At 38.4% G+C, this 18936-nt stretch overlaps 1 protein-coding gene across 2 annotated transcripts in view; it reads right to left on the bottom strand.

The window, feature by feature from the left end:
* The window catches only part of OSBPL1A (oxysterol binding protein like 1A), a 74392-nt gene that overhangs the window by 48652 nt on the left and 6804 nt on the right, over positions 1 to 18936 (bottom strand). For both annotated transcript variants that reach the window (XM_021551560.3, XM_021551561.3), the window contains exons 3-14: positions 15647 to 15732; positions 14028 to 14102; positions 13144 to 13255; positions 11965 to 12050; positions 8713 to 8857; positions 7907 to 7974; positions 7781 to 7825; positions 6309 to 6382; positions 6164 to 6227; positions 5152 to 5253; positions 3539 to 3661; positions 1728 to 1809 (exon numbers count right to left, since the gene is read on the bottom strand). In XM_021551560.3, coding sequence (XP_021407235.1) covers positions 1728 to 1809; positions 3539 to 3661; positions 5152 to 5253; positions 6164 to 6227; positions 6309 to 6382; positions 7781 to 7825; positions 7907 to 7974; positions 8713 to 8857; positions 11965 to 12050; positions 13144 to 13255; positions 14028 to 14102; positions 15647 to 15732 — 1062 coding nt within the window. The remainder of the gene's footprint in view (positions 1 to 1727; positions 1810 to 3538; positions 3662 to 5151; positions 5254 to 6163; positions 6228 to 6308; positions 6383 to 7780; positions 7826 to 7906; positions 7975 to 8712; positions 8858 to 11964; positions 12051 to 13143; positions 13256 to 14027; positions 14103 to 15646; positions 15733 to 18936) is intronic.

Genomic DNA, 18936 nt, shown 5'->3' with positions numbered 1-18936 from the left:
GCAGGGCAAGATACAGTACATTTCCACACACTAATTGTGGTCTCTGAAACCAGAGCTCAAACTGACTCTTACAGCAGCTGCTAAGAACAGCTAGTGCCTCCAGAAGGAAGGGCAGCCCACTGAGTGCAGGACACATCTTTATTTGTAATATACAAGATGCATAAGTGTCAAAGATTCAGAATGGCATAGCAAGTCTCTGGACTCAGAACAGCATGTTGAAACAGGGAGAGAATTTTAAATATCAGGTGCCAACATAGCCATTTTTATATTACTCAAATGATTTTAGGGAAAACTCCACACAGAAGGGTTTCTAATTCAGAAATTTACATTCTTCTGGAGCCAGAGGATTTAAATACTTTAAAAATACCACAACAGTGGGAGAACTAGAAGAGCTGTCGCTGTTGCGACCTACAGAAGCTGCACACAAACCCAGAAACAGTTCACTGACCTAGCAAGTTACAAACATCCCTTGCATGGAAAACAGGAACTTATTACTGCTGTTGGCCAAGACTAGCAGTTTCTAGGAATGAGATAGTACCTGCTTTTACTTTGCTATGGGTATTGGTTGTTGAAATTGTCTTTCCTTTTAAAAAATGTTCCTCTACTTTAAAAAAAACCCTCACTGGTTCTTCAGGTCAGCACTACGGAGTCAAGGAAACTGCCTCTATAGCTACCAAAGGGAATTTATCCACCTTCTACGAATTTTCAAACTGGGTTTTTTTGGGAAAAAGTCAGTTTTACTGTAATAGTAATTACAAAAGCTTCACAATAAGACACTCATATACAGTATGAAATGTCCCTTTGCCTTGTGAAATAAAAATTTGGTAAAAATTCACTATATAAAAAAGACAGGCACATCACAGCATAACTTACCCCATTAGCATGTAGAGAAAAAACTGTATTTTTAGCCTCCTTTTGGAAGGGCACAGGGATGAAATAAGAACTTTTTTCTTCTCAAAACTGGTATTCTACTACAGAATAAGGATCTGTATAGACAAACAACTTGTTCTCTGAGTTTCATATTTTTACCCACAATATATAACTAGGACTCTGGCCCAAAGGACCAACACTTAGATGCTCTTACAGGGCGCCTCTACAACTTCTGTACATGTTTAAGGCATTTAATAAAAAAAGTACAAATCCCTAGCATCTTGATGTCTGTGATATACTTTAGCAGTTATACTGCAAAAATCTAGATACATGTTAAAAATTATAACTTGAAATGAAACCTGAGAAGTTCAAATCTGGCATAAAAGTCATAGCAAAATCAGTGGAATATATCCCATTATACCATGCCTCCAGTTCTCTGTATAGTTCTGTGATTTCACTGCTTTTTGTATCTGTGAAGAGACACTTGTGCACTACAATGAGCTACCAACCACAGATTTAAAGAAAAAAAAAAACAACCTTGAAAGCAGATCCCTGTGTTACTATATTTTTCGACACTACTCAATAAGGACTATAGCTAGAGACAGTTTCACTGCATTTACAGCTGCTAATAAAATTTCTTTCAATCATGATGCTTCTTAGTTGTTTCTCCAAATCTGAAATCTTAATTGTTAGCAATTACTGAAATGCTGCTTTATTTGAATCTTTTTTCATGGGGAAAATTGTCCTCTATTTTCAAGCTCCTGAAAATTTGATTTTTGGGAAATAAACGCATCCTGTTAAAAACAAAAAAATTAGTTGCTTGGTAACAAAATACATTTTAAATTAATAAGCTTTACCTTTTGTAGCATCCAAAGATTTAACCATTGCAAGGAAGTCTGAAACCTCTTTACTAAGTCTCTGTTGGCATGCCTGTGCTTTCTGAAAGAAACAAGGATAGCTAATTCAGAAGTACTTTGTTCTAAGGAAAGTATATGTTTACTTTCTTTACTATAGTGAAATTTTAAAATTTGGACAGCATTAAATCTCTAACAAAGATTCCCAGCCCACAGACTGATACATTAAAACTGAAACAAAATACTGAAACTACCTTCAAAGACACATAAGCAAACAGAATATTTATGAACATTTTATTACTGACAAGATTTTGTTTAATTTAATGTAGCAAATCAACTCCAGTCAAATTTGTTGTATGTGCCACTTCTGCTCTTTCCCTCTTAATTGAGCAGTTTAAAAATATGGGAAGAGCAAGTGCTTGTTCTTTGAGAAACTAAAGGACAAAATATTCCCATTCATAGGTTAACCGATAAATAGCAAATATAGTGACATGCAGAAACCAACCCCAAGATTCCATTTCAAGTCCATATTCAAACCTGGAGCCAGTTATCATAAAACCATAGAATGGCTTGGGTTTGAACACAGTCCAACTTGGCCTTGAACACTTCCAGGGATGGGGCATTGACAGCTTCTCTGGGCAAGCTGTTCTAGTGCCTCACCACCCTCTGAGTAAAGAATTTCTTCCCAGTATCTAAACAAAATCTCTCCTCTTCCCACTTATCCCATCACAACTACATCTAGTGTGTAATCAGTATTACACAGCTGGCCTGTGTAAAGTCACTCCCCCTCTTTCATAAGCCACCCTTAAGAACTGGAAGGCCACTGTGAGGTCTCCCTGAAGCCTCTGCCTCTCCAGCTCTCTCAGCCTGCCTTCAAAGGACAGGTGTTCATTTATTCTTGGGGATCAGCTTTATGGCTCTCCTCTGGACCTGCTCCAACATGTTCTCCTCTTTTTTGTGCCGAGGACCCAGAGCTGGATGCAGCACTCCAGGTGGGGGGGGGGGTCTCATGAAGGTAGAGGAGGGGGACAGAATTGCCTCCTTTGCCCTGCTGGCCACTCTGCTTTTGATGTGCCCCAGGATGCAGCTGGTCTTCTGGGGTTCAAATACACTGTTATCTATTAAATAATACCATCTTCTGTAGGTTGCTGGGACTGCCAGTGCCAGTTATCACCCCAACTCTGCTGTGTCATGAGCTACTTTTAAAGTTCTTGTACTAAAAGGAATGGTACAAGCTGCTTGGAGTTTAGCCACATGAAAATTTTTGCACTGCAGCATCAACTTTCCCTTAAAATAGAAGGTTTTAGCAGCACATGTATAGCAAAAAGCAAGAATCACAGGCTGAATACTAGAATTACCAAAGACTACTCAATTCCATTGCAGGTATGAGCAGTCACTGTACAATGCATCTGATGTGATCTGAGGTGAAAATGATCGTTTCTAAAGCACTTCATTTCCTGTTCTGTAGAGGCAGAGCTCGATGTGGGTTAGCTTTGTGACACTGAGGCTGGAGGACAACAAGTAGAGTACACACGGCTCCCTCTCCTGGCTGAAACTCTCAAGCAGCTTTCTTTCTTAGAGTAGTGCTGTCAAAAGTGAAATCACAGCCCTGTAGCCATGATAAACATGCCATTTTAGCCACACAGTCTGAGCAGAAATAGATGACAGCAAGCAATGCAAACACAAGCAGCATCTATGCATCCATGGGAGGAATCATCACTTTTAGTCAAAGGTATATTGAAGTAATTTAAGACAAAACAAGGCTAATCTGCAACTGCCCAGATGCATGAGCCAAGTAAGTATTCAGTACATACTTTCAGAGTGTCCTGTAGGTCTGTAACAGATACTGCATCATCTTCATCATCACTGCTCAGCTGTTCCTGTGTGCAGTAATGAGTGCTATATGCAGAGTGGTCCTCTATTGCTTCTAGCCAGCTCTGGAAAGGAAAAAACAGAGTTAATAGACATTTCAAAGGTTATCTCCAAAACAAAGTATCATGTAAGCAGAACAAAATTTTCTCTTGATATAAATATGATAGTCATTAGTAAAATGAGACATTTAAATAGGCAAGAAATAGATTGCTAGAAAATGTAAAATATATTGCAGATGAAACACTCTGTGGGCAGAGTACCACAGACTTAACTTACCACAGACTTACCCTTAAGCAAAAATGTAACCCACACCTCAGTTTATCCAAGAAAATCCTTATTAATTAAAATACTGTAGGGAATATATTTTAAATCTTTGGGTTTCTGCTCAGACAGCAAGGTCCCCGTGACAAAGTCTGCCTTCTTACGCATGACAAACTGTGCACAAAACCTCAAGCACTATCATAATTAAGAGGCAGATTATTTTCCTATTCATTGGATCACAGAGTGGCTGAGGCTGAAGGTCATGTAGTCCAACCCCTCTGGACCCCTGAAGGTCATCTAGTCCAACCCCTCTGCTCAAGAAGGCCCACCTAGAGCTAGTTGGCCAGGACATCCAGATGGCTTTTGAAAATCTTCAAGGATGGAGATTCCACAACTGCTGTGGGCCCCCTGTGACAGTGCATGGTCACCCTCACACTTTTTTCTTATGTCCAGAGAGAAATCCCTGTGCTTTAGTTTACGCCATTGCCTCTGGTCCTGTCACTAGGCACCACTGCAAAGAGCCTGGCTCTGTCCCTCTTGGCAACTCTCCTCAGGCATTTACATACATAGGCAAACTTCCCTCAGCCTCCCCTTCTCCAGACTGAGCAGTCCCAGTTCTCTCAGCTTTTCCTAGTAAAAGTGATGCTCTGATCCCTTCTATGACCTCCATGGCCCTTTGTTAGGTTCTCTTTAGTATGTTTGTATCTCTCTTGTTGTGAGAAGCCCAAAACTGGACACAGCACTCCAGTTGCCTCCAACCCAACTCCATCTCTAGTTAGTACACCTGCAGAAGTACAACAGTGAATATACTAAAATAGCCCTAAAAAAAGTTTCTGTTGTTTCAGAGCCACCTTTTGAGAAAAAACAATTTATTAGGTCTAGGAGTATGGTTAAGACTAGACTGCAGACTTATGGTTAAGAGAAGACTGTACCATTAAACATTCTTTAGTTTGGATTAATGAACTGTGAAAGTGCAACAGAGGGAGGTTGCAATAGAAATTTACCACATGGAGAAGTGAATGAAAAACAGGAAGTTAGATAACGGAGTAATACAGGCACAGAGCTGGAAAACAGGCAGCACTTATTTAAAGAAGAGATAATTGCAATGGGCCAATTTTTTGCTGTTTAATCTATAATCATGCTAAAAGATTTAATATCTGCACTTATGCTAGCAAGTCCTGATGACCAAAATATGAAATACATTGCTACTAATGCATTCATAGCAAGTAGTATGCAAATTCTTCAATACAGAAGTTACTGTATTTTAATGCCTTTGATAAAGAGTCATTATTACCTCTCTATTTTGAGAAGGAAGGCTATTTTTAGGAATCTTGAAACGATGAACAGTGTCATCAAAACATCTGACAGAAAAGAAGCAACTGTCTGTCGATTTTACCTAGAGCAAAGTGGAGAAAAAACAAAATTAGTATAATGAATCTGAAAAAAATGAAATGCAAACAAAGTATAAAATTATGTTTAACTCAGAAGTTTTTGCCTCAGTTTTGATCTAAGTAATTGTAATTTATAAAAACCTTGGTCAGAACAGTTCTCCACAGTATGTCATTATGCTACTAGTAGTAATATAGAGGTTCTTATGGTTTGTATTTATTTGCAGCACTTGATTCAGGTAAAACCTCAGCAATGGTTCAAGATTGCCAATATTAAGGAATTTGTGGATACTGAAAAGCAAGTCACTTTTCCATACAATATGAGTGTATATATAAGTGCAGTTTAATAGAACTTGCGGTGCCAAATTAGGCTAGGGCAGTTACAGAAATATGAAAATTATCTTAAATGCATTTTTCTTAAACACTTCATCTTCCTGAGCATTATAAATGACACCTGGGCTTTGTTTTTTCCGTTCACCCCTTCCAAAACAGATCCTACAAGCATAACTGAAATCAGGGAGTTTTTCCAAATGTCACCTTCAAAATTGATTAGTCTTTCAACTGAGATCAGCTTAAGTTATGCAATCGGTCACAAGCAGCCAGGGACAGCTAAGGAGGAACTGGAGCTTTGGCCATTCCAGATCACGTGTTTAAAACTGACCCAGTGTGCTTTCAGGATACCTTGTGTGCCTAAATCTTCAATGTTTTAGAAAGCAGTGAGGGAGCTTTATGGCCACTTTACATAAAAGAATACTTTGCTGGATGGGAACAAGCATTTCTTTCAACAGCACAAGCTTTCTCTCTACTTTGTAACAAAGATCAGGTTACTAATCCAGCAGAAGTTTTCATTAACCAGGAATGGAATACAATGGAACATACAAAAACAACTCAGTAGTTACAACTGAGTAACATTCCTACCGTGCACACAGCTTGTGTTAGATGCTTGCACCCCTGACGATGATCATTATTCACTGCATCAGCTCTTTGAAAGAAGAAGAGATTTAGTGAAGTGAAGACAGGACTTATTTAAACTGCTTTTCAGAAATTTAAACACAGAACTTACTGTCTCCGATACCAGGAAAGCACTCCATGTTCTAGAACTATCCAGTAGAGTTTCCAACCAAAGAATCGTGAGCTCTGAAAGGAAAAAAAAAACAAACCAAAAACCAGGTAAGCTTAACAGAATATTTTTAGTACAGAGAGCTCAGTGTGCAGCTGTAATGTGAGCTGCAGAACTGAGCTCTCGGTGGTAGGAGCCTGAGGCAAGAGACCATGAAGTGGCAATGAGCCTTTGCTTAGCTAAGGGCACAGGGACTTTGTGGTGTCAGGAGGTGAGAACTCAGCAGGAAGACTCCAGACTTTCACACACAGATTGCAAGGGCAGAAAAACCCAGAGGTTCCTTCATTCAGGTATCTCCTCAGAGGCGCCAGCTCCAGCTGCTATTTTGTTATTGCACAATGATTAAAGTAAGGATCAAGACATCTGAGACTCAGCTATGGGAAACCAAGGGTAAAGTTGGTAAGGAAACCTCATCTGAGTGTGGCAAGTTCAGGGAGCCAAGGTCGGCACCTGTCAACTCATTGGAGCCACCAACTGCAAAGGGTCTTCAGTCCCAGCAGTTAAACGTGGAAGGAGTATGATGGACAGAGTGACTCCTGCATGGTCAGGCAGAGAAGCTTCCTCAACACTTAAACTAGTAAACACTACAAAAACCTTTTAGGTTCTGCATGTGATCACAGCAACCGGAGAGTATTTTACAAGTGCAGAACTACTCTTGTTTTTGGAACAAGAGTAAAGATAAAGATAAAAGTTGAGCCTGCTACTCAGTAAGAACTGAAATACTAAAATGTTGCATTTCTTAATATTACAAGAATTGTTGGTCACCACACAATTCTATTTTATAAAATGAAATGAGAAACAAAACACATTGACATCTCCAACTACAACATTTTATCTGTCTCAAGCTTTAGTAAACAGTTCTTTTTTAAGAGCAGTTCCTTATGTTACAATTGTGTTTTAGGAAAATTTACACTGAAGAAAACTTTAAAGATTTCATTAAGCAACATAATTAAACATTCATGTAGACTTTAGATTCACTTGAGAAACACAGCAAAATTAGCTTTAAACTCTTTGAATGCCATCTTCCCACTAAGCTTTAAAATTTTCAGAAGATGATGGTAAAATATTAGTCACAGTTTTTTAAAGAAAATGTATCAGTCACAGATTATCAAAGTAATCTAAGGAAAGAAAAAGCATTTTGCCCACACACAAGGAAAAAAGCCTTATTACAGTGCAGCTTGGCCACAAAAATCACCAAGAAATAAAGATTTTAATGACTGAGGTTAAGATCAGGGTACTGTGAATTTAGTCGCCGCTCCACTCAGCCAGCCCATTGATACATATTAGATTAAATTACTATTAAGTACTATTTTAAAATTCATCCATTCAACAGTTATCACTGAAATACAGAAAAAGGACATACTGACACACTTTGAAATCTTACAAGTTATTTCAGAAAAGGAAATAAGTCATACCTTCCATAAGAGACCTTCATATCTTCTCAAGGGTTTGTTGATAACCTGCACAGAAATTAAAGCTCATATAGGAATAGCTTCGACTAGATAGCCTTGGCATTTTAAATTGATACAAAAAGTTCCTACCTTTCCAGTTTTACCTGCCAGTATCAGTTTCATTTCTGCACCTTGGGCTAGATCAAGGGGTGTCTGATCTGTTCAGTAACAAGAAAAGGCATGAGAATTTGATGCAAATAAACTTAGATGGACTTTAAAATAATTTGACGGTTATTACCCATCAGTTTGGCCTTGAAGCATCCACACTTACTTGGAATTGGGGAACATCAACTCCTCAGGGGCAGAAGACTAAAAAAGGTATTGAACTTTAAGGCACTGCACTGCTTGTCAGAGTTCTACTAACCACAGAGAGCCCTTTGCCCTTATTGATTTAAATTTGTTTTTAGCTTCCAGCTATAAAGAACAGTTTAGGACATTCACAAATACCAAGACGAGGCATCTTTAAACAGAGGACAAGAACACAATTTGCATAACATCTGCATCAAATTTTCCTCTTTTTGGTTTCATTAGAAGTCTTCTTCTGAGGAGTCACTTTGTCTGGGCATATTTGCAATCTAGCTTTTTTTTTGTTACCCGTGTTCAATGTTTAGCATCAAGAAAACAAAAGCCAGGCACATTTTACTGTTAAGACAGTCAGTAAATTTTTCAGAAACGGCGAAGCTTGGAAAATAAAAGCATATACAATAAGTATTTTGCTACAGTTCTCCAGCCTCTTGCAATTTAGTCACTGTTGGCCTTCCTTTATTAGTGACACAAAGCTTGTAAAGCACTGTAAGATTTTCCCTGAACACTGCGTAATAAGCAACACAGCTTACAGAAGATGTTGAATTTGTGTCTCCACTTAACATTGAACATACTTTTCATTTGGTACTCACCATTTTTATTTTTTATTTTGGGATCTGCTCCATTTTTTAGAAGTTTCAATGCACAGTGCTTATGAGCACGGTATGCTGCACAGTGCAAGGGCGTGTTCCCCATCTGATCTGTACAGTTGATATCAGGTGGCTTGCGTTTGTTTAACTGGAAAAAAAACAAAGTTCTGCTTACTTATCAGTTTTTCCCCCTCTCCAGATGCCATATCCTCTCTTTTGAAAATCAGCTGTTCCTAACTAGGACGCCCGAGTATAGATCTGGCAACAAAGAGGGCATTTAGCAAGTGTTATGACAAGGGCAAGGACTGCAACAATCAAACAAGACATTCACCTAGAGTGAGGAACTTCAGTGCTTGCTATACTCCTTCCACCTCTGCTGCACAATATGGACACATTTTTCTGACTCAACTGCACAGTGCCAGGGAAAGTTGCCCAGTATTGCAGTTCAGTCATTTATATGCTAGAATGGCCCTGCCCAGTTCTACTGTCAAAAATCTACTTTTCTTTATAGAAGACTCCCAGGCACAGTGCAAAAGTTAGCACAGGCCAGTGCTAAATCCAGAAAAAAAAACTGTGTAGCCACCCTGTTTCAGAGAATAAGAACTATGTACTGAAGGGTAGCAGACCTGCCAGTCTCAGTACCAGATATTCTAGGGTATTTAGAGCTCCTAGTATAGGCAATCTGTTACACAAATAGCTTTGCTGCATTCTTAAGTCTATTAAGATAAAAGTAGCCATGTAACAAAGGAAGAAAAAAAAAACCAACCCAAACTGAGTTTTGCTTGCACATAATATAAATGTTTTGAAAAACTGACCCCTTCAAAGAGAAGGGTCATGAAGCATGACACTGCTAACTACCCTAAAACACAACTACACTACTCAAATATGTGGCTGCTGGATGTGTGCATGGGGGTTGGACTGAATGATCTGTAGAGGTCCCTTCCAGCCCAAACCATTTCATGCACTACCAGCCACTTAAACTCACAAGCCAAATGGGAGTGCCTTAATAGAACGGCTAAGTTAGTGATAAGCAGCCTTAGGAGACCAGAGTCACAAGTGCATGATAACATTTTTTGAGAAACTCAGTTTATGTATTCACATTAGGCATATGCTATCTTAGACAAAATTACAAATACCAAAATTCCCATGGTCACAATTTAACATCAACAGCAATCACTTCATATGCACCTCAGAAGTAGTCCTATAAGGGATAAACTACTCTAGTTGTTATTTACAGATCAACTGGTAAGAGAACAAAAGTCAAAAAGAGGGAGTTTGTGGAAGTATACCCTCATTAACCCTGTAGTCAAATACTTGCATTCCTGAGGATTCCTAAGCTTTAGCTTTTTCCAACGAGCTGTTATACATTTACTTCCTCTTCTGACTTCTTGCCTCCATACCTTTTATGCCATATGCCTGTGCTTTCAGCACTTTATGCCATGTTACAAGGGAGTATTTGGAAGAAAGCTCCATGCATCAATTCATTGAGATAAAAATCTCTTGAGTCACTTCAGGCAATGTACTGTACATTTTTGGCAACTCACAGGAAGAACACACTGGCTTTGCCTCAAGTAGACTAAGGAGCCTGGGTTAAGATTCAGCTGCTGAAGATCTAACTTCTAGTAAATAACATGCTCTGGTGTTAGGCATCACAGTAAAAGTAGATATAAGCAACTAAAGTTTCATGGGCATAATAGTCTGCTAATAAAAAAATTTAAGTAGGAGCAGAAATGCGTGAACAATCAGTAGGTAAAGTATGGTGAATTCTGGAGCTAAAGGGCAGTTCTGAAGAGCTACACAAATTCTGCACAGAGGTATTAACTTAAGGGTAGGAAAGTCAAAGGGGTTTACACCATAGAGCTTACACTGGGAACATCTGTTAAGAATTGGCTTAAAACTGACTGTGTCAAAAACACGACAATACTTTGAAATGTTTTAGAAGACAATATATAGCTGTCTTTACATATACAGAGCTCAAATGTAGCCAATATTAAAAAAACCAAAAGCACTTAGAAATTACTATGTTCACAGGGAGAGTTACATGCTCATGCATAGTTACATGCCACATGTATAAAGCAGAACTTTTTAATGACAGATTTCTAGAAGGAGCCACTTTTTTTCTGATTGTTTCTTCACATCAGATTAAGGATTAGTCAGCAGACATGTAAGAAGTATTAAAATTATCAGAATCAAGAACAAATCACTTATGTCAGTGTATTAATTACAATTAGTACAATTGTGCAGTGTATTAATGCACTATTTTTCCACCTCTTAGGTGCTATGTACAGCTCTGGTTCTCTCTCCATTTCAAAGAGGACATCACAAAAACTCCACATAAGAATTAAAAGGATGACCAAAGATTTAACAAGTTTCCATGCAAGGAATTATAAAGACAGTCTCTTCAGGCTATAAGAAAAAAATGTAGAGGGGGAGAAGTAAATCGTGAGCAGTTGTCCACTTCTGCTTCCAGACAGAATAAAGAACATCAAATATCTCAATATATCAATCTCACATTTGTGATTTTTTATGCCTGAAAAGTCATTACTAAAGGTGCTAAGTAGGTAAAAACTGTTCCATACTACATGTCTTACTTCTAAGAATAATCTTCAGGACTCTCAAAAGTGTGAGTTCAAACACCAGGACTCTGCTTCAAAACCCAGCTGGGTTTGGTCCTGAGCAACCGGCTCTAGTTCATTCTGCTTTCCAAAGAGGGGCTGAACTGTATCACATTCAGAGGCATCCTCCAGTCTTTCTGTGATCTGCTTCTGCCACAGCCTTACCATGCCACCACACTGTTCATCTGGGATTACTATGAGTGTGCACACACACAAATACAGTTTTCAATTTCTGCTCAGCATGAAATGGTGCTGTGCAGATGACTGTCAATTAAAAACTACAATGGTTGCTAACAAGAAAGAGCTTCCTTTCAAGACTAAAGACAGACCACACTGTGGTGAAAATCTAGACATCCACAATAACATACTAATCTTATCTCAGCAGACCATGAACCATTACACTGCTGTTTATAACTAACTATCTAATTCTTTCTAAAGGATTTAAAAACACTAAATAAGTTGAAAACTGTTGGTTTTACAACCTACAGCAAAGAGGAAAATCCTTGAGGGTTCAGCACCTTACCAATATAACAAGGGGCACAGCACTAACATTCCAAAGTCACAGCCTTTGATGCAAAGCACAAAGTCATATTTTGTTACATTAGCATTATGGATTGAATCACTTGACTTGAATTCTTACCAAGGCAGTCAGTTTCCCTGTTTCCCCCTCTCTTGCTGCTCCTAAGAGGAGTTCTTCCAGTTTCCTTTCTTGTGTTCTTTCCACTGCTATAAAAAAAAATAATAAAAAAAGTAAGGTCAGTCGCAGTGAAGTACAAAGTACAGCTTTAAAAAACTATAGCAAAACAAGCCTAGAGAAGTAAGACTTTCCAGTATTATTTATTTGGGACAGGTATAAATAGAATATTTACTCAGAGAAGTCCATGTCAGAGTAAAAATATGTTCAAAGCACATAAAATTTGTTAAGATGTGCAAGTGTGTATACACATATATATTATTATTATTATTATTTCAACACTTAAACCAAGCCCACTCCCTGCAGAAGGGAAAATGGAACTATGCAACACCCTCATTTCAGATTTTCCCTGCGTTCTTTTCAGCTTCTCTTCTACTCTTCTTATCATCCCACCAAAATTTTATTCTTCTCTAATGATTCAGCAGATGAGCAGTGCAAATGAGTTATTTGCGCATTTGCATGTAGAATCAGAAGAGAGATCACTTCTTATATGCAGTCTGTGGTAGTGGACACAGAGCTCCATCTGTATTTAAGAATATTACACAGTAATACCAGGAAGCAACAGTTTTTGAACTCTCCAAAACTATAATCAGTGACCTAGATTAGTATTTGGACACCATTTGCCTCATCTCTGACACCTGTGAGGCCATGAAGGAAACAAGGGGAAGGATTTTTATTTTTTATGCCTTTTGACACAATGTCTAAAACTGCATCAGCAAGTCCTAAATCTGATCCATAACTGGGTCACCTTTGCAAACTGTTCAGAATTTTGCTCTCTAATGATTTGGTTGACACAAAGCCACTTACTGTTCTTGATTTGAGTTTTGTCTCTTTCAGTGAGGCAAGGCTTTGACTGTCCATGTACCATTCAAATCTGTAGCAAGGACTACCCCAGCAGGACTGAAATAGTAAACTGAATAATGCTACTGTATTCATAATACTTAACTCTTGAGTCGCAACCTCACTTGTCAATACTACCAAAAACTATGACTCTTTTCTTTCTAATAACCAGATTTAAAAAGAAAATTCAACTGAGCTTCTGCAACTTGCAGGAATAAAAGCAGCTTTTAGAATGCATGTATGTTTAAAAATCCCCCAAAACAAACGTTGACCTATTAAAGTTACCTTCCAACATATTTCTTATGTCTTTGTCATAAGTAACTTCTTTTGCAGTCTCTCCACTGCCATTAACAATAGATGGATCAGCATTATGCTGCAAGAGTAACATCACCACCTCCTGAAAAACAGTTTGAAAGACACTGCTTATCTGTATGTGCAACTGCAAGGCCACAATCAGGCTTTCCAGCCACTGACATCCTGTAAGATGAGCTTTGTAACCAATGGCTTCTCACCACTGCTGGCTTCTTATGAAAACAGGAAGGGATGTTTTAGAGAGATTGAAGAGTGAGACTGACTGCAACATCTTATCTCCCATCAGTTAGGCTGAAGGAACCAACAGGAGGTAAAGCTGAACAGACTGACCCTGAAAAGCTGGTGTACCTGGTGTGAATGCTGACTTGGACAGAGAAAAATTGTATAACTGGCACTTTTGACAAAACAGTAAGTAGTCCCTCCTTCTGAAGGGCCAAGATGTTATCCATAGAGGTAGTAGTAGTTTTGGAATGATTGTGGCAATGGGGGGTTGGGGAGGAGGAGTCAAACTAGTGTCACATTACACAGGCCTATAAAAAGCTCTTTAGTTCTGATTAACTACGAAGGAACAGCACTTCCAGACACCAAATGGGCCTGTGTGTCCTAATTTAAGAGATTTCTTTCCCCTCCAGAAGCTACTAAGATTAAAACAATGTGGTTTCTCTCTCTGTGGTTTTTTTTTTTTTTTTACAGTTATGCAAGCTAGGCAATGTGCCTAATCCTTCTGAACATGCTGTACCAAACAGACAATAAGTCATTTTTAGACCCTGTAAAAGCATCTTTTTTGAAGTGATCTTATTGCTAGCACTTTCTTAATAATTCTACAAGTGAGACTTAAAAAAGCCATCATACTTTACCTTACGCCCTGTGAAAGCTGCACGATGGAGTGGAGTGTCCCCCATGTCATTCAGCACATTCACATCTGCACCTGCCTAAACAGCAAGACCAAAAGACATCTGAGTATCCTTCCAACAAGAACTACATGGCTATTCCCTCTGCCTGGGGAGGAAAGGGAGACAGGACACTAATGCAGTACTGATTGCAAATCAGATTAGAACTGTAATACAGTTATCCTGAAAACAAGGATAAAGTATGTATCTAAGATTCATAGCCAACACTCTCTCAGTTGCTTCAAAAAGGAAAAGCCCCCTGCATTTTTCCAGGCATATCTCACACTTTTAAGAGAGTATATGGAAAGCAAATTTAATACAAGGGGTGGGGGCTGTTATGGTCTTGGTTTTTGTTTGGCTTAGGTTGTTTGGGGTTTTATAGGTCTTCCTGTTAAATCTCCCTTCCTTTTGTCATGCACTTTCTCCATCACACACCTTTTGTCTGCACAGGCACTCTTCCAAGAAACTAAGAAATCCTATCCTACTTTCATTAAGTATTTCTTCTACACTATTCTACCTAACCTCTCAAGGGTCAAAGAGAGGGCAGGGCATACTTAACTTCATCACGTATGTTCAGATCACACGATTCAGCCAGGTCATTGCTGCCTGCCTCAAGTTAACTGATGAACCTGACTAGTTCCAGAGCTCTGTTTCTGATAATACCTCCTTCACTTGCTCTTTGCACAAGTACACAGACACACTTATACATATCCAGCTTTCAGAAGTGCACAGCCTCACTTATTTCTCACTTTGTTCTTTAAATAACACCTTTTCAAGAGCCCTATCAAAAGAACTAAAAGTACAAAGTCCTGCTATACTCTATACTCTTCCAGCTCTTGATGTTGGATGCTTGGTAAATGCATTAAGTGATAAAACTTTACCTTTTGCTTTAAATAGCCCACTTGAATTGAAATTGGCTTTATTTACTGAGCAAGTGTGTAAGCTAGAGAAGAATTTCTCAAAGAAATCTCACATTTGTTTCCCCCTTTAAAGTCTGGATTATGCTGGCAGCTTTTATTCTTAATTAAAATGAAGTTTAGATTAGCTTTGCACTTGAGCCTGTTTATCACACTCCCGCCATCCAGCAAAATCTTTCAAATATAAAAGAGGGTCTAATTAGTTAAGGTTGGTTGAAACTATCCTGACAGCAAAAACAACAACAAAATCAGTTAGAAACCATAGACACTGCATTTGCAGTTGTTATGCAAATACAAACACATCAGTTTTGATAACAGAAGTCCATAGTTTCAAAATTCATCACACAGTTCATTATTTCAAACCTGTTAGAAAGAAATAATGTTACAGATAGTTACACTCCAAGAGAAAACCAGCTAAATACCAATAATTCTAAAAACTGCTCAGAGTAAGGGCTGTATTGCTACTGCATAGACTTCACTGTCAATATTTTGGGTCCTTCTAAATTAGGCCTATCTTAATGTTACAACAATCAGTTATGTCTATGTTACATGTAGATAAATTGTATGAGTGTCTCTGCCTCTCTGCAAAGCCTCTTTTCTTCTATCACAAAAAAATGAACAAACACCAACTGCTTCTATCCTTACAGAGAGAGGAAAACAGATATATACCTTCAGCAAATCCTCTACCACAACGGCATGTCCAAAGTAGCAAGCCAGGTGAAGAGGTGTCCAACCCATATTAGACTTACTTCTGCCTGAAAGACAAAACAGGTAAATTAATTTTTGATCACACAGTACAAAAGAGATATTGTCGTGTGCTTGGAGGTTGTCATGGATAACCATTCTTCACAGCAGAGGAACAAGGAGGCTGGAAGCTTCAACACGACTCATATTATTTAAATTACTAAATCAGGAGGCAGTTTGAGACAGCTGTATCCAAATCTAAAAACAAAAAATCAAAACAAAACCCCAAAACAAACTAACAAACCCAACAAAAATCAACCCCAAAAAACCCAAACAAAAAACCACCACAACCTTCTGAAAGGGAAAAGTCATGTCACCTAACTGAGAATAAAACTTTTCTTTGCATGTAACATCTTTCAACACTAGCAAGAAACTTTGGCTACTTTCATTCTTCATTCACTATAAAAATGGAACACGCAAGACCATTTTTCTTTTACTTATCAAAAAACTCTTTGGTTTACACAATTTTATTTTTTTCACACAAATGAGAGGTAAGAGAATCTGTCTTTATGAATGACCTAATGTTGAGGCTTTTTGCCATCAGTTTTTTTGTTGCCTTGTGCTGTTTTTAATAAAGACAGCCTCACTAAGTGATGGGCTTTGAAATCTTAATGCACAGTAGAACTCAAGTATCATCTACAGCTCTAAGTTGCACAATGATAAAGCACAGACAAGAAGCAGGCACAGAAATGACCATGTAAAGGAAACCGATTTATGCTTTATAAATAATTGAAACATGACCTGGAGGATTAGTTGTATGAAATTCAACAACTGTCCTACAATAATTTCTTTAAAAGCAAGATATAAAAACATTAAAGGTTACTAAAGTTAACAACTCACTTTACTTTCCAACTGCAACACTCAACTGTATTAAGCAAAGGCAACCTGTGATTTGTTTGTACTAAGCAACACACTCACAGCATTACAGTATCACCTAAAAGCTATCATTTTGTACTTTGAAGAAAAATGAAAATAAGGCAGTAGAAATTGTTTTGAAATCACTGCCACCATTAAGTTTTCCCCTGTCATATAAGCTCAAGTACTGAGGCATGGAACATGAACAACATGAGTTTGCCCTGAGGAAACACGCCACAAGCACAAGGAAAATAAACTGTTAACCTTGAAAGTTCATCATCTTTTCTGATCTCATATTAAACATTAACATTAGAATATGGTTCAGAACTGAAATATTTTCCCATTTCTTATAACTGTTTCCGACTAACATTCCTGCCTTTTGACAATTATTTTGTAATTTGATTCTCTTTCTTCTCAACTCCTGCTTTAGATTTAGATCTTTCCCTCATTAGTCTGACCTACAACAGAGCTCCTACCCTGTATCACTGATGGGCCACAGTATCACAGAGGATAAGTACTGTGTAGACCACTAACTCTGGGGCTAGTTATGTTGGCTAACATACTAAAGGGACATCACTCATCCCTCAGTCCAGTAGGGAGTAATGTTCATTCAAAGAACACAAAAGAGATCTGAGTCGCACTGAATTCATACACTTGGCCCAAAACATTCTTTAGTTAACAGCACTGACAAGACAGTGATGCTGCCAAGGAATTCAGTCATGAAAAAAAATAACCAGGAATCTGTCCAGATTTATAGTTCTTACTGAATAAAGTAAGAACAGGACCTTGTTCGGCATCCACTCTGAATGTTTGTTTAGAGAATAGAGACAAGGTAGACAGCCATTTTCCAGCTGTGGGCTGCTCAGCTATTGTGTAGTCATTCAAATATGTATTTTGCCATAACACACTACTGACCATTAACCTCACCTTACGGAGTTTTTACTTTGCAAATTCCTCTATACACTATTTTCTTGTATTTAAGAAGGATGAGCCAATAAGAAATGGCCCTAGAAAACACAATTATTTTGGATGAAACCTGGGTTTCGTACTGTTTAATGTAAATTCCTTCTTTCCAAACCAGTGAACTGAGGAACCCTAATAGAGAAGTTCAGATCACTTGGCTGAATTTTCTTCAATCAAATCCTGCTTATCTGCGAGCACTGATTGGGTAGAATACAGTCACAACTGAGCAAGTACAGGAGGCCTGAATTTATCTTCTCTTCCTTCACTTTGGTAGAAATTGTGATGATTAGGATCACTGCTGTCAGACTTGACATTTATACAGCACACATAGCCTCAGATGTAGCTCCCCTCTGAAAAGACAAGGAGAAGATGTCAAAGATGGGCTTTGACACCCAGGCACATCAGCTTGTCAAACTTAGGGCTACCAAGGCACACCTTGCAGGAAGTTTACACCACCTCCAGTACTGCCTCCCACCTGCTCCAGAAGCACTTTATTCCAAGCCAAGTGTCACTGCTGTATCAGATGGAAATCCTGAAGGAACTGCTATAGCACTGAAGACATTCCCTATACCCTGACTTTCTAGGGACATCTGTTACCCAAGGTAATAACAGAAGAACAAGAGGTTGTCAGGAAGAGAATGAAGATTAAAGGTTGCAAAAAGATAGTTACAGACTACAGTGTGTACTTTAGTTAATTATCAGGTTGTTATGCAATTACTATCTGCTGGCACCCAACAGATCAGAACTTGCAGCAAGACACAGTGGTTTAGCTAGTGAGGAGGCAGAATGCCAGGGCCAGTTACACAGCAGAGGCTGTTTGGCCTGAATTTATCTCAGACTGTTTCCAATGTAACACTCTATGGGAACAAAGTGAAACAAGCCCCTGAAAAATGACTGAAGAAGAACAGAGATTTAACTCTGAAGTTTCACATAACTAGAGCAGTTCCCTCAAATAACACTAATTACACTTCTGTATCGTCAGACATTTAGAAGAATTGAAACTTCAAAAGCAGAGATTTCACAGTGAACAAAATCCATATTTGGAACTAGTTTAGGTTAAATATAGTATCACAAGTGCATTCCCTCTAGCTTCCTAGACCTCCCATTAGCAAGCATTAACCAGCTGGCATGTACTGCTAAACTACAAAAACAGCTAAGCACCATCTTTCACTTCATTACCCGAGTCTCTTCTATGCTGCAGACTTTCTGACCAGAGGTCCATTTGCTTGATATAGTAGACAGCAGAGTATGCCATTTCATTACACTTTCTTGACTTCAGAATACATGTAAGAACAGAGACACTCTGAAACATCTTCTAAGCACAGGAGACTTCAGGAACTTATTTGTAGGCACTGTTGCATGAATCTTAAGGTACTTTTATTCCAATTGCTTAGGCA

This window comes from Lonchura striata, chromosome 1 (assembly GCF_046129695.1).
Source record: "Lonchura striata isolate bLonStr1 chromosome 1, bLonStr1.mat, whole genome shotgun sequence".
Classification (NCBI taxonomy): domain Eukaryota; kingdom Metazoa; phylum Chordata; class Aves; order Passeriformes; family Estrildidae; genus Lonchura; species Lonchura striata.
The sequence above is the reverse complement of the archived record's forward strand: the minus strand, read 5'-3'. Positions and strand labels throughout refer to the sequence as shown.